General features: G+C 40.5%; 1 protein-coding gene across 4 annotated transcripts in view; it reads right to left on the reverse strand.

The window, feature by feature from the left end:
* LOC138452040 (B-cell receptor CD22-like) overlaps positions 1–16,839 on the reverse strand; it is a 926,478-nt gene that overhangs the window by 15,965 nt on the left and 893,674 nt on the right. For all 4 annotated transcript variants that reach the window (XM_069604949.1, XM_069604947.1, XM_069604950.1 and 1 more), the window contains one exon: positions 15,884–15,962. In XM_069604949.1, the coding sequence (XP_069461050.1) occupies positions 15,884–15,962 (79 nt within the window). The remainder of the gene's footprint in view (positions 1–15,883; positions 15,963–16,839) is intronic.

Raw genomic sequence — 16,839 nt, forward strand, 5'->3', positions numbered from 1 at the left:
TCAGAAAAAGCAATAAGAAGAAGGAAAAGAGTAGAGAGATAAAGAAGGTTGGAGCTGTTAGAGGGGGAGCCAGAAAGGAGAGGAGGAGGTAGAACAAGCAAACTTGCCCAGTCTTGACATCAATAAAGGGGTAATCGTGGCTGAAACCGGCTTGGGGTATATCCCAGATTCTGGCTAGGGCCGTAAACAAGGTATGCAAGGAATTATGGAGCAGTCCTTGAGGGTCTTAGGTCCCTGGATATTGCCATGTATCACCCTTAGCTGGGGTTTGAGCATAATAAATGCAGCCCAACAATCCACTCATGATAAACAGAAAAGAAATTGACTCATACTGTCAGACAGAATCATAATGGAATGGATTTGGGGCTCCCAGGGCAGTTCACTGCACTTCAAGCTCAATAGGGAAATCCTATGTCACTCATGTATGAGAAGGGCCCAGAACCCTTGCAACTTCCAGAAACTGACTTTATATGATGCATCCTTGCTCATAGCACCCTACCCTAAGTATTGTAGATGGGACATATCGGATTCAGTCTTACATTAGATAAGAGTTATTTTACTGCGATTTCCCCTGAACCGCTGGAGGTTAGATCAAGTGTTATGTATTAAAAAAAACAGACATATACACCACTAGTTTGGCCTTGAGTCTTCCATTGATTCATCTGGCCTGTGACAGTCCACAGACTTCACTTTATGATTACAGTCACTATTACCTTTGTAAAAATGTCAAGCCCAAATAAAGAATCTAAACTGAAGTATACTGAGCCCTCTTTCAGAAGCAGGACAACCACAATCAATGAGGCATTAAGGCAGACCAAGCATAAAGTGCTTTGCTGTAGAACACAATACTAACACTGGTGGAAAAGAGAGCCCCTTGGCACTGGTGCCATCCAAATTTGGATTGGTTCACTTTTAAGAGTATTTTGTTCTAATTATCTCTCCTAATTCCCACCAGGTATAGCTTATGTCACCAGGTGCCAATCTAAGCAATGGTGATATAGCTTTGTAGTTCTTTTGGAAAGAATGCTGTTATACCCAAGGGAAAGAGGTCCATGAGAGTAATACAAATTAAACGGTTGGAAAAAATGAACATGACTGTCCAAACCATGACTGTTTAAACCATAATTGATGCAAATAACCCTATCAGTCTTCAATGGTATAGAATATTACACTACCTGAGAAAGAATGGCAAAGTCTGACATCAGTTATCTGAAATTTAGCATTCTTTAGCTCTAGAAAGGAATACCCCGTTTGGTAAATCTATGTCGAAACATTTGATAACATTTGTCAATAAAAGAGACATGGTCCACAGTAGTACATTGTATAACTGGACACCAGGTTTTCAGGACCACGCCAACCAAGGATAATTTTGGTAGACAGAGTGTGGGACTGACTATATGGAGCCCTGCAACTTTAGAATATGACATTTGAATGTGCCCCTTACAGAAATCTGCTATTCTCTGTTTACGTTTCTGTGAAAATAATGACTTGCAGTTCATGTTATGCAATATATACTTAAGAACAAATAAAGGGCATATTGATCTCAGACACATGGCAGTTTTTTTTTGTTGATCAATCAATGTCTTCCCTATTTTACGCAGTTGCCACTCTTGTATCTGGGGACTTAAATATCCATTACAAAGCAGCAAAAATTCTGAAGATAGTTATAATGAGGAGAATAGAATTTTAAAATGTCCAGAATTAATGGGCTAACCAATTAAACACCAATACAGAGAGACAATCAAATTAACTACTATGATCATGGAAATGTGGTTAAAAGAGGGTAATGGCTGTTTACCCAGCGGTAGGCCTGCTCAACCAACATTTAGTAGAAGACATTCAAGATCTCATATTGATTGCATGCCCTATTGGTTTGGAATGCTTGAAATTGTGTTATTATCAATATGTTGCTAGGACACTGGAGAGCGATCATGACCCAGTGGTGTTGAGTGTTACCAACAAACAAAAATGTAATAACAATGATATGGGTAACTCAAATGGTTTCAGACGGAGGATAAAATGAAAATGGACTTGAATGAAAAATGACCACTCATCTATTCCAATCCGATTCTCGTTTGTGAAACTTTTAACCTACAATTGTCACAAAATAGTGTTGATATCAACGCAGTCTATGATGAGGTGGGTTACAGTCAATTTCTCATTGTGTTACTAGTAGTCGTAGTAGGAATGAACACACAAACTATGGTAACTGTTGGTTTGAGGAGGGTTGCTAAAGAAAACTTGAAAGCATCTATGTTAATTAACAGCAGTAATGGTCCAAGAGAGTTTTCCAAAAGCAGAAAAGAATAGAAAGAAGCTACTGAAATATACAAAAACTCATAGTAGACAATTTGTGTCATTCACTTAAAGATGAGATCCAAAGCAAATATCAAATATCCTTATTGAGTATTGCTGCAAATGGGCATGATAGTAAGGAAGTAGGATGTCTACCGACAACAATATTACCAGAAATGTGACTCACATATTTTATGAAATTGAACAGCAATACAAATTTCATTATAGATGTAAAGAATATCAAGTGGCTGACCTAAACACCTTATTTGGTAATATGCTTTTTACGAAAGATAAAGTCAAATCCGCCTTATAGTCACAAAAAAGGGAAGGCACCTGGGCCAGAGAGGATTCCTGTTGAGCTATATCAGAATGAACCTGCAATCCAGATGCTTCAAATGACCCATTGAATAATTCAATTAATAACGCTGGAATAATCCTCACAAGCTGGTTATCCACAGAAATAATCCTGATTTTTAAAAAAGGGATAGAGATTCCCCAGGAAATTACTTTCCAATATCTTTAATTAATAGTATAGTATGGCCAAAATCTACTGCAAGATTTTCTGGATCGGAGCCTTAGGTCAGACAATCGGAAATGTTGCCAGTATTACAGGGGGTTTTCAGAGATAATCGGGTATTGTAGAACATTTCTTTTTTGCACACTGAAAGAGAAATATTGTAACTAAGAGAATATGTTTTTATATCTTATTTTTGAAGATTTAAAGCTGCATTCAACAAAGTGCATAGAGACCTTTTATGGTTAGTTTTGGTTAAATGACGTGCACAAGTATCAATTGTAAATGCGATTAAAGCTCTCTACGAGTGCAAGCAGGCAGAGGTCAGATACTGACATGGAGGAGAGTGCACTGATGACTTTCATATTGATAATGGGGTAAGCAGGGATGTGTTTGGTCACCATTATTTTTGCTGTTATATAAATACCCTAGCAAAAAGGGCCCAAGTAAAAAAATAAAGCTTTTTAAAAAGCTGAGAATTGTCCCAGGAGTAAAAATTCTAAGAAAACTGTCCACCATTGTTTAAATGCACACACATATGATGATTTAAGATGGACATTTGTACTACTGTTTATAATAGCAAATACTGTCTAACTGAAATGCTGCTAAACTCCTTGTTTAATGATTTAATTTAATATACTTTACAGCAATAATGCTTTGTATATACAACATAAGAACATCATAAAATAAAACAGTGATACAAAATGAGATAAAATACATAAAAGGATAAACCATAGCTTATCATTTATACATATAAGCACATGATATTAGCCGTATCCCAACATCCAAACTTACAGAATAATCACAATAGTGCCATAAAAGCTTATTAAAATCAATTCATAAAATTTCAAATATCTGTTTGCAGTTCCACTAAAAAGTGACCATAAAATGAATTAAAAGTGTGTTATTCCCTTCATAAATTGTGACCAAAGCACAGCTTGCATATTACAGTCCATCTCATTATACATCTTCAGATATTTCTCTTTTAACCTGCTCAAACCATCGCAGCAGAACATGATATGTTCAAGACTTTCGACCACATTAGTCCCACATAATCTACATAGTCGCCCGGCATGAGGCATCCCTGTATTCCCCCCATCCCCATGATTTCCAGGACATCACTCATATTAAATTTTAGGAGCAAATATTGCCTGATCACATTGCAGTTGGGGAATGCCACAATATAGGCTGGCCTCGATCCCCGCTCTTGTAGGTTAGGAATAAAAGGACCACTATTTTACTTGGTTGCTAATTTTACAAGGGGATTCTCATAGCTATATCTATAAAGTTTATCTTTCAACCTAGCTTTAATAGTTAAAACAGAGATGCCTGTCACAGAGCTGTTCACTCCAGACTGCCATTTTGCAGATCGTGCCTAAGGACTTCTAGTTCCCCAAACGTTGATAAGCCTCGATGCATTTTGCCATCATTAAGTTGTTGTCAAACACCCACAATTTCAGCCAACACATGAAAGATCTTTGGATGAACAATGCGATAATTCCAGGTTGTTCCAATTCTAAGTACAAGTATTCAATAGAGAGGGTGGTGGCATACAAAATAGTTTCTGCATCAGTTTTGCTTCAGATTTCACCAGCTCAGGGCAATACACATGTCCCCAAATTTCAATACAATAAATGAGGAAGGTAGCTATTTTTAAATTATAGAGCATTAGCACCCGGCGAGAGACAATCAGAATGCAACAAGCATTCTGATTGGCTCCCACCGGGTCATTACCCGGCCGAGAATCCTTCGATTCTCGGACGGGATTCCAGTTGCCCTGTCCTCGGCAGGGGCATCCCCGCTCTGAGCCTCCCCACGACTGAGAGGCTGCCTTCACCACCTACCAGGGACTCGGGTAAGCTTTTTTCTTTTTCCTTCCCTCCCTCCTCCCTACCCCACTTACCTTTTTGCTCCTGTGTCCCCGCTGGGCAACGATAGCAGGCTCCAGCAGTGTGGAGACTCTGAGCGGGTCATGCACGCTCCGCGCCCCCACACAGCTGGAGGCTTCCATCGTTTTTTTTATCTTCCCCTCCCTCACTTCCACCCTCCCAACCCCACTTACCTTCTGCTTCTTTTTTTTTGCTTTTTTTTTCGGGAGCGGACGCGCTGGGAACACTTGTTTTCCCTTTCCCGGTGGCCATTTTTTTCATTTGTTTTTTTCTGTTTCGAAACGTGGCGAAACAGAAAAAAAATGCCATGAACGCCCCGGTCTAACGGGCCGGGGTGCTAATGGCAATAAGACCCTCAGCGGCAGGCCAATACTGCCCACGGTAAGGCCCCGGGGGCTGCGTTAAAGCCCTTGCCACGCTCGGGCCCATAACTACGGCCCGGGGACATTACCTGGGGCGGTATTGGCCCGCCGCCTCGGGTCTTATTGCCAGAGTAAGACAGTCTGAACTGAAAACCCATCATCCCTCCCAAAAAATACACTAATTGAATTAGCCATTACTGAACATTTGGCTCTTGATTCGATCCAATGTTTTTTCCACTTGAGATCACTATCAATGCAAACACCTAAATATTTATAGCTTGTAACTGTCTCTAATTTTGCACCATTCAGTGTCCAAACAGATCAACCTCTTATCTTTTTGTTAGCTGGAAATATCATAGCTTTGCTTTTTGATATATTTACAGTGTGTCCATTTTGGGCAGCATATACTACTAATGTCTCAACCAACGCCTGTGGACTCCCTGGATTGTGGTCTAATAATACTAGGTCATCGGCGTATGCTAGCCAACTTATACATTCAGAACCGACCTTCACTGGGCACTGCTTGTCGACCTTTAATTCCTCACACAAATCAGCAAGATACAGTTTAAATAGTGTCGTGGCAAGCGAACAGCCTTGTTTAACACCCCGATTAGAAAGGATTTTACAAGAGCGTTTCCCTTCCCCATCTAGACTTACCTTGACAGTAGTATTTCTATGTAGAAGCATAATCATCTTCAGCAGCCCCTCTGGAATATTCCAAGCCACCAGTTTCTTCCAGAATCTATTTCTTACAATAGTATCAAATGAGGCACTAAATTCGATGAAACCGAAGTAAACTGCAGTCTCCCTTCTTGATTTAGCATATTCAACAGCAGATACAAGAGTCAGAATGTTGCGTATTGTAGATTTAGCACAAAATCCAGTCTTGAAAACGCTCAGTATATTGTTCTCATCAATCCATACAGATAATTCAGCCAAAAGTACCCTTGCTAATATCTTTCCCGGGCTATCGAGCATGACCAGCATGCAGTAATTAGTAGGACAATCCCATGGGCCTATGAATGGGGAGAAAATGGCTTTCCTGCCACGTTGTTGGTAATACACTAGTCTGCCCAATGTCAGAAAACAATAAATGGATGGCCTTTGCCCATAGATCGGGGACATTTTCAAGAGGCCATTACATAGACCATGAGGTCCTGCAGCCCATGACTTATATCTAGGACAGAGTATTCTCATACTACTTCCAGGATAATTACAAGATCATTATTGTCTGGCGCAGATCCTAATGTTGCTGTAATATGTTCTACCCAATCCCCCTCAGCCACCCCTTGGATAGGGAGAGCACATTTTGACCTTTGTCTCAGTATATTCCAAATCGTTGTGCTGTCATTGGACCTAGCAAGATCAGCTATCAAAACCTATCTTGTTCTTTCAACCGGCACTTTAAGATTTTTTTAGCCACTGTAGAAATCAATTTTTGCCTTTTTATTGGCAGATTTAATTTGTTCAGTGCTCAAACCACAGACTGCCGTATAGAAGTACGACTTGATAGTGGTTCTCAGCTGTTTTTCTGCTGCTGATTTCACAGTCAAAATCAATACGTTTGGTCATAGACTTGCTACAACGTTCAAAGACACTCCTATACTGCCTTTGTTTACTTATGGATTCCATGATTGTTTGAGCAACTACAGTAAATGATTCTGCAATAGATATTTGTGCACTGTTTGTATTCTCCCCATACATTTCAATACATTGGGGCAATATGTCAAGCGTTACTTCCTGCTCTTTTCTCAAATTATGAGGATTCCAATATATACAGTTACCTGCTTCATTAATAAAGATAGCACTGTTTAGGTCATATTTAGTAACCGCGGTATCACTCATTTCAGAACCCAACAGGATGCATAATGTCAAATGTTCACTCTCTTCTCTAGGGATTATGGCCATATCTACTACATGAGCATATCCAAGATCATTCACAATAACATAGTCGATGGTCGATGAACACCTACTATCTATCCGAGTAAAGGCATGCATGGAGTCACTGGCACAAAGGCCATTTAGGCACTTTGCTCCATATGATTCGAATAAATTGCCCCACAAGCAAGTTTTTGGCTCGCACCCAGGGACTTTCACCGAACCCGATTGCATCTGCAGCATTAAGTAACTTTCATTAATGTCGACCTCAGCATTAAAATCACCAATTATAAAAACCGGGAGCGATCCAACAGTTGTATGAGACATTTTATAGTGCTAACATTTAATTTGGTGAACATGCAGTTAGGAGGATCATAAACATTTATCAGTATTAACGAAAACGAATCACAGGATATTTATACCCCAAGCACATAATCAGTGGATCCTGGCAACTCCTGAATCTCTTATGGATGTTGCACGGCTACTATTAGACCCCCTTTTGGACGTCCATGAGGCCCGTTGATAGCCACTTTCTGGACCGTATTCCGGCCATCAAGAGAAATAGGTTCTACGAGCCATGTTTCCTGCAAGGCAATAACCATGAACAAATCCTTTACGGACAATAAAACTTCTTCCTCAAACAAGTGGGTAAATCCTCTTGTATTCCATGAGCAGAGACATGGCTGTCATTGCCAAGAGGAGCAGAAACGTTCTTTAAAGGCTACAGGCAGCAATTGCCAGTATACATTACGATGGGGTCAAGCCCATCGCCTTTATGTGTAATGCTAACATGCTAACATGAGCCACCAAACCACCCTGAGGTAATGGAGCCGCCCCGGATACTGTCTCTAAGTGAGCTGGTGCCACACCTACCGGAGAATGATTGGCTATATTGATGACATTTCTTTGGGTGATGCCTACTAGTTTTTGAGCATGGCATAGTCTTAGACTGCTTAATTAACCTGTTACCATGCTCAGTCATACTGTGTTTAACAGAGGCAACCTGTACGATCTTACATGTAAAACTTAATCTATAGGACTCGACTCTATCTCATACTTCAGTACATATTCAAGCGTTGTATCAGACCAGAACCAAATATTAGATATACTGACCGATGTATGTTATATTTTATCATTTGATCAACAATTTTAATATCATCCATTGTTATCACTTGCAGAGCGGCCATAGCTTGCAGTATATCAAGTATGTGTGCCTTACTTAAAGTGGGTACCTAGTCTTTACCAGAAACTGGTTGCGCTTGTAAAGCTTTTATTGTACTTTCACTGGTTCAAGGAGCATCAGATACACTATTCCTCATAGGATGTGGGAGGGCCGGAGTAGCCATGTGATCAAGTAGTGTAGTTTGAATCGTCTTCTCAGATATCATGGTTAGAGTACTAGGTGAGCTGTTTAGTTGCCACATCCTGGGACGAGTTACCATTGGTCACCAGCCCAATAGTTAGATCAGCTGGAGGGGGTACAGCCATATTAGAAGTGGTCTCATCACCTAAAACTAATGGTAGTGAGGGTGCCTGTGGTACTAATGGCATGTGTTTGTAGCCTTAATGGAAGAACATCTGTTACCTCATAAGAGTTCATATTTTTGTCGTACGATGCTGTCACAGGGAGGGCCACCGCATTCTTATTATCATTAATATTATCTTTACCCACTATTGTGGCATCATGACTAGCTATATTTGCAACATCAAAGGATGGACATTTATCAAACAAGAGCTGAGGGTCATCACTACAAAAATCTATAGTTTTTGAGATATTCAACAAATCACCAGTATATTCCACTTCTGATATATCAAAGGCAGGAGCTAAATATGTCTCTGTATGATTTGTCATGCCACCCGTGACAGCACTATGGACCATAGCCAATATAATAACCCCGGGAGCTGGCAATACAGCTGGTATGGGGGCACCACTCCCTGACTCCACCAGATATACTAGAGTAAAATCATTGGTGGAAGTCAGACCAGTCAAGTAAGAGTGGGTAGATGAAACAGGTAGACCACGCTTCAAATCTTTGATTTCATGCAGAGGCTCACTTGCCTTCTTAGTTATTATCGGAAAGGAGCGAGTCGAACATGAAAGTGCTGCTTCAATTAATTTAGAACCTAAGCATTGTAATGAGACATTTAGCTCTGCTCGAAGGTCATGTGCAGCACACACCAATTTTTGCCATAGCCACAGGTACAGTAGCAGCCTTTGGAAAGTATGCTGTCATTTTGTTATTATTCACAACTGTTGCAGCTCTACTGATTACTTGCGGTGGAGAAAATACGTCTCACTCCCCTGACAATTTTGGATGTAGGTGCTATATGCACAACTTCCTGAACATTAATAGGTTCTGCATCCGAGATGGTTTGTGAGATTCCACTTCTAGATACTTTCATTTTGCCACCGGCAGCTTCCTCGGTCGTCTGTAAAGGGGCTTATGAGCACCCAATAGTACCCAATAGCATTTGCAGGCACGCCAGCACTAGAAACTACTTCTACTCGCAGCCTCAGAGCGTGTTACCCTAACATCAATAATAGACACGCAGGCTACAGTACAGCAAGGGCAGCTAAGGGATCCCACTAGTGTGTAAGTCGTCACTGGGTCTGACACTTATCCGGGCCAGGTTCAACAGTACAGGTGTAGCAATTTTCTACTGTAGCCCACCACAATATCAACGCATACAAACTTTTCCTCTCAGAAATGCTTACGTGTTCAGTCGCTCAACACGTTCCACTTGAGAGAAATGAGAAACGGAGTTTCAAATCCACACAACAAAATACAGCTTAATTAGGTATACGCGATCCATTTTAAGGGATCAGAAACAAAAACCCTGAAATTTTCTATTTTTGTTGCATTTTTAAAAAGTGCCTGCTAATGAAGAGAGACTATGATGAATTTATTAATGTAACATGTCGGTACGGAAATATTGATGAATTTTGCAATATGATATGCGTATGATATTTGAACCTGTTTTCTATGATGTCACAACAGCTTTTATGATACTGTTTTGTTATGCTTGGATGGATTAATGACATCCGAAGAAAGCTTGTCTTGAATTGAATTGTAAACCAAACCGAGCTATTATTAAAAACTGGTATGTTCCTGTGAATATTTGGTCCAAACTTTGTACAATGACAAAAAAAAACATCACCTCTTCTTTGAGGGAATGTTTTGTCTGTTAAATTTGATAACCTATCTATCTTGACTTGGATGATCTGTGAGGTCTTTTGAAATCATTTTCAGAAACTTAGGTCCTCATTCTGAGAGACTTGTATGTGGGGAAAAGTGTAGAAGATGCATTCCTCTCATTCCACCACATCTGCACCATTCTGGTGAAGGCCTTTGTTTTACCCTAGAAAAATTTGTAATTTTCTCTGAGAGGTTAAGCTCAAATCACAAGACAGATTTTTTCCAAATAGGTCATCTTCATTCTAAGAGAAGTCCACCCGAAGATTGAGATGCTTGCAATGGAATTCTCAATTGTCATGTATAAAACATATATAACTTTCATAGATGTTATGATCATGCCTCCCCCAGATGATTCATACATTTCCATATTACTTTGAAAGGGTCTTACCAAAGCCTCTAATGCCTGAGATACTCCTGCTGTCCAAAGGGCTTTACTGGCCATCCCTAAAGAAAAGGAAGAGGGAATCCAAGAAGACTGAAAGGAGATAGTAGAGAAAGTCACTAATCATGCCAGCAGGCATTATTGTTCCTTTAAAAGACTATTCTCCCAGATCATAACCAGGAAGCACAAAAGGAGACAAGAGACGGTCATCAGCGTTCTCGCAATAGTCTTCCTAGCACACTCTGACACAGTATTCCAATGCTCCTTTTTTTTGATTAGTCAAGGAGTTTCATGTCGGCATAATGAGAGAAGCTATATTTCTACATTTGTTTCTGACCAGTGCTGATTCCTCCAAGTGAAGGGGGAATACTGCACTGATCTGTGTGACTCTCAGAGAGAGAGATAAGAATAGCTTCTGCAATATAGTAACTTTCTTCTTAAGGGAATCTGGTGATCTCATTATGTTTTCCCTCCTCTGCAGATCTGGGTAATACCCATTTAAAGACCATCTGCCTGGGGGGAGAACTGTCACGCTGCATAGTTCCTCAGTGTGCCTATGACCTGCGCAATGAGGGGTAACCTTATTTAGGTGCCATAGTTTCCAGGACCTGCTACGTTTCAGTGTTTTTGTTGCATTAAATCGGCACCACAACATCACTTAAATTGATGTTTTTTCACTGAATTCGAGAGTTTTTTGCGCTGAACATTTTTCACTGTAACTGTGGCCAATGTCTGCCTGGAATATAACCTTGAGATTGATTTATTTTTACGGAAGACTGGGACCTACTGTGTGGGAGCGAGGGGCCAGTAGGCCCCTCTCTGCTTCACTCCTCAGTACAAAGCTTGGACCAAGTGCCTCCAGCAGTGGGTTCACCCCTTGCCCTTATGCAAAGTTAATTTTCGTTGACTTCCGTGTAGCTGGGACCACTGAGCAGGACACAGGGCATCAATTTTTTGTGCCCCCTTTCGACTCCGTCTTGGTGACCAGGCCTCACTGCGATAGTACGAAACGTTTCTCTCCCTCTCCCCACTGCGATCAGGCACACAGAGCACATGGCCCCCACCTTCGTTCCCACTCTGACTGGAAAACTCTGCGGCTCCATTTTCACGCTGAAGCCGGAGGCATTCACAACAACTAATAAATGTATCACATCAGTCTTCCTCTGAGATCACTGTCCTGCATGTGAACCAGCATGAACTAAGCACATCTCCACAAACGTGTCCTTGCCCCTGCACCCTTACCGATGGAAACTTACTGCCATTCTGACCTTGTGTCCCTGCAAGATATTCCTTTCATGTGCCAGAGCACTGACCATGCCATGATGCCCACCCAGCAGACCCCCAAACAACATTAGACCCCTGCTACAGTATATCGTGCTTAATACTAACAAATGCCACATACCTGATATTCTTGTGAGACTAACCCTACAGTTCAGTGAGAGTATTATAGTGGTCAAGACACTTAAACCTGTGACCTGTATAACCCAAATGTTATAGATGATATAGACACCTGTGTGATTTGTATAGTGACATGATAAACTACTGAAAGTCGTTTGATCAACCATTATTTAGTGCATGCATTTTTTAGAATGCATTCATTAGCTTAGATAGTGACCACCCTGCTTCACGGCGACCTGACCTTCACCCATTCGGCGTACAGATATCTGACGTCCATCCTCCCACCAACCAAGCAGCCAACCAGGAGGAAGAGATGATGCCCACACCTAAGACACCACCTAGGCTGACCAATCCGGGTCCAACGTAGCATCATATGTTAGATATGTCATTGTGCCAATATAATGTAGTGTAACATTAATTTTGCCAGCACGCTCTCAGAGATCTAGATAAACCTTTCCTTGAACTCTCGGAGCCTGCTCTCTTTGCCTTATTCCCCGTCCGGGGAGTGTCCGTTTTATTCTCTTGCACGTTGAAGACGGGGAGGGCACAAACACTACCAGAAAATATAGCCAACCTCATGAATCTCTCAGTCAGCTACTTCAGCGGGTTGGTCCTGGTAAGCACATAGATCTTTGTCCTCCAGTAAGTCTGTGACTTGAACCCAGATACCACAACATTTATTGGACTATGTTTGGCTGTGTACTATATTAAAAAAACAAAATGCTGGATGGACCAACACCAAACTTGCAAATCACTCTTTCAGGACCAGGCTGCTGCTCTGCATACACGTTTGGTGACAATCCGTCCAGCGATTCAGACTGTAGGTGGACAGAAAATGTTTTCTCAAGTGAGTCAATCAGGATCTCAAAAATCTATGGACCCCCCATAACTTTGCCTCACCCCCTTAATAAAAGCACAGAAAACCTTCCCATAATAATTCAGTTGCATCTATTTGTTTTTTTTGTTTTACATTTCATGGAGATTTGTCAAATGATGCCTAAGTATAAGCCATACAAAAGTGTTTTTCATATGGGAAGCCCAAAATAACCATAACAACGGGGTCGCAACTATGACCTTGTAAATAATTGAGTTACTGGTTTACAAAAAGCAATTGTTGCAGTTTAATCAAGTGCATCATTATCTGCAATGATAGGTTGTCTAAGATCAGAAACTCGCAACATGCAGGAATAATCTCGATATATACATACACCTCTACAAATGTCTCAGATGTGCATTCATAACAGATTTATTCATGTTGTAGTAAACTCATTAATTTTTAGTTGATTACTAGTGCAATTTAACAAGTAACAATTATTTTCTGTTCCTCTTGTTGGGAATAGGCACATACCAATGTCTAATGTCATCATTTCCTGTGGCCATCTTGCATCAGCCCTATGTGAAGCTGAAGACCACAAGAGGCTCCTCTGGGAATACCAATCAGAAACATATTGCCTCATGACTGCAGAAATTGGAGCAAGGGCAAGACAGGAGCCGGGATCAGTCAACGGCAACGCGGAATGGTCAGCAAAGCAGAGAGACATTCCAAATGGGTACAACTGCATAACATTGAGAATTGAATTGCAAAAGAAAAGGAATCTTTAGGGTGTGGTAGCGTATAAGCAGTGTTAGCATGGAGAAAGGGAAGGATGGAGCTGTATGATTAGGCTGCATGCAAGCAGTAACCATTGAGATTAATGAACATTCTTGGCAAATACTTTTTTTTCAAGTACAGGGAAACTCCAGGAGGTTTTGTGTACAAACAAAATCAGATTATTTGCAGTTATGTTTTAAGTGTTGCAGGACATTGAAATGTATCCATCTCCTTCCATTCACTGGGAAGCAAGTATGCATTTAGTTCAGAATTCAAGAAAGTTTCTGTATTAGGCTGCTGGGTTTTCTAGATATCTTGCAGGTGCTTTGTGGTAAGGTAGTCCATGTTTTATTAAATAAATATGTGTGCAAGGAAAGAAAGAATAGCGATTCAGGGTCATTTCTGGTGATGGCTGACAATGCCCTGCCAACCTGCCAACAGCACCACCCAGAGGCAGTGATGCCCAGCCATAGCAAATGCTGCCACTGACTTGTCTGTACTCTAAACGGATGAGTGAGCCTTGTGATAATTGCACTCTTTGTATCTTGCTCCCTGCCCAGTACATTTGTTCATCTTTTAGTGCCGCAGCTGATCTTTGTTATGCCACGTAGTGCCTCCAAATGTCCCGTTAATGTGGACAAGGACCCATTTAAGTAAATTATTGCCACTAAAACTGACACACCGTTATTATAGTGCACATTAGCTTAATTTTGTCCACCTTTTATTTCGATTTTTAACAGTTTTCTCATGTAATAGGTGTTTTAACATTCAACATTTCCCTCATTAAATATTCTTATTAGTCTTGATCACAGATAGAGATTAAAATGTACAGGGCCTAATTGAGCCGATGATTTTACTTTTAACGGCCTTCAGTCCAGTGCGAAGTCTTCCGTTTCCCGTCTTCCTGGGTTCTAGCTTACCATCCAGAGTATCTACTATGGCCAAGCTGCAAACAGTGTGTATTTAAGGTGGCTATACACTACCCATGGGAAGCATGAGAAGACCCATACTTCCAATGGGTAGAGTACAAGTGTTTTCTCTACCTGGCACATAAGAGGCCTTGAAGAAAAAGTATAACATCAAAAACAATATGTTGCATGGACCTCTAACCTGGACAAATACCGGAATAGGCAGATGTGTTTTCCTTAAAAATACAAATAAAGTGTGAACCCTACTGTAAGGGCTCCACATAGAATTATATATAATTATGTCTGTTGCCATGCTACTGGTCTGTGTTCTTAAAAGTGGAAATACTAGGCTTGTATATGTTTTTTGTTGTTCTTTGAAATATTGGTTGGTTGCCATATCCCAGCCTAGTTCAGTTCCGATGAGTACAGACCAGCAATGTTGTTAGCCAGATGTTTACCCATGCTAGAGCATGTTAATTACTTATCAAGAACACCACTTTTAGCTTGAATTAGGGAGCAAACACACCTCCATGATATACGTGAGACAAGTTCTCCCTGTGGTTTTTCATGAGTGTCTCCGCTCAATGAATCAACAAGCTTTAAATATCTCAAGCCCAAACCCTAGCAGGACTCTGGGGAAGTGAGTGTTCCAGAGCACCAACATCAGGGGAAATATATTCAAGTCTAGTGGATCTCTTGTGACATCTCACTGGTCTAACAGTGCATATTCGCAAGTCAATTTAAATAGTCTGTACTTTACCCTTTCATGTATGAAGAGGAAATCAAGGCGCTCATTGTAGCTCAGCATGGGTGTCAGTAGTTTTGATGGAATTGATAACCACCCTTTTCACCTTGGGCGATAGGCACAAGTAGTGGTTTACAATTAAGTTACGGAGTGATGGATTCCTACCGTCCAAACTAGAATATCTTTACCTCATGTCATCAATAATTATGACAACAAGCCATAGGCTGCAAACAGATCAATGGTCTTTGTATCTATTTGTATATGGCATTTATAAAATGCAAACCTAGCAGGGAAGCAATGAAGAACTCTGCATACAGAATGCACCCGGGAGGAAAGAAGGAGGGTGCTGGAATAACAGACGAGCTGGGCTGGGTAGCGGTAGGAGCGATACGGCCAAATAGGGAGAAGGGCTGAATGATGTGAATTGGCTCCTCTGACCAAACGCCACTACTTACACTAGTTGTGGCATACACACTATCCGTAACTTACTCTAAATTATGATATTGATGGTATGGACACAACACATTTCTTGAAATATACAATGTCTGGTCTCACTGTGAATTCCTGTCTTGAATTAATTTTCCATGTACCTACACTTAGCAGGACAAGAGTTTACCTTAGAGGTCTTCCTGACTTTATTTCCCAAATTTCATTGATTATAATTCTATTTGGAATTCTTCTGCACATGAAAAATGATATAGTCCCACAATTTAAGCTTTCTTACCTTTGGAGGTCTGCGTGTTTTCTTGACCTGGGCATATGCCACATCTGAAATGGGACCAGGCTGCTCATTCTCAGTGTTCCTGAAAAGCAAGACCTTGTCAGCTTTATAATAAATGACAGACAATTAACTCTTCCTTAGTAACTCTCATACACACTGCACACAATGTTAAGATACAGGTGCTCATCAAGGGGGGAGCACTGATGCATGTATAAATTCAGTATAAAAAGTCAGTGTTGCTCCTGCAAAAAAACGAATAGCATTGGAAGGTAGATCTACATGATCGACTACTTATTACTCTTTATCCTGAACCACATTCATTTGACTACAGGAATAATTCCTCACTTAGAGGTAAAGTAATGAAAGGTGACAGAATATAGAATGTTCCTGAAATAACTCAATAGAAAAAGTGAAAATGTCCATGTAATTGTTATCAAAACTAACAATCTAATACTGATTGGAAGAATATCGGACCTAAAAGATCTTGTTACTACTGATGCGTGTGTGAGTTGATTCAACAACCACAATAATAAATCCATATACAAATTCTATTTCACTTTATTTTAAAATGGAGCAATAATAAACAGGAAGTTAGCTAACATTATGCTTGCAATGAGTATAACACACAGCGTCTAATTATCACACGCAACACTCTCAAAATGCACTTGTATTTTAACATTGAAGGAACAATTATATACTCTGAGATTATCTCAAGGAAATACACAAAGTTAGGTTCCTTAAAAACCATTACAGCCATGGGAGAGTGTTGACTGTTTTGATTTAATCAGCACAATAACAAATGTATAGGTTAGTTCCACATCACTATTCCCAAACTTCATTTGAAAGTGGCCAGGGCAAATTCATGCATACAACCTTTTACAATCGAAGACCAGGTAACCATGCTAAATAAACATCATGGATATAGATGCTCTTTACGTTCAAAGCTCTTGCAAGGTAAT

The sequence above is a fragment of the Ambystoma mexicanum genome, chromosome 1p (assembly GCF_040938575.1).
Source record: "Ambystoma mexicanum isolate Mex_15411 chromosome 1p, UKY_AmexF1_1, whole genome shotgun sequence".
Classification (NCBI taxonomy): Eukaryota; Metazoa; Chordata; class Amphibia; order Caudata; family Ambystomatidae; genus Ambystoma; species Ambystoma mexicanum.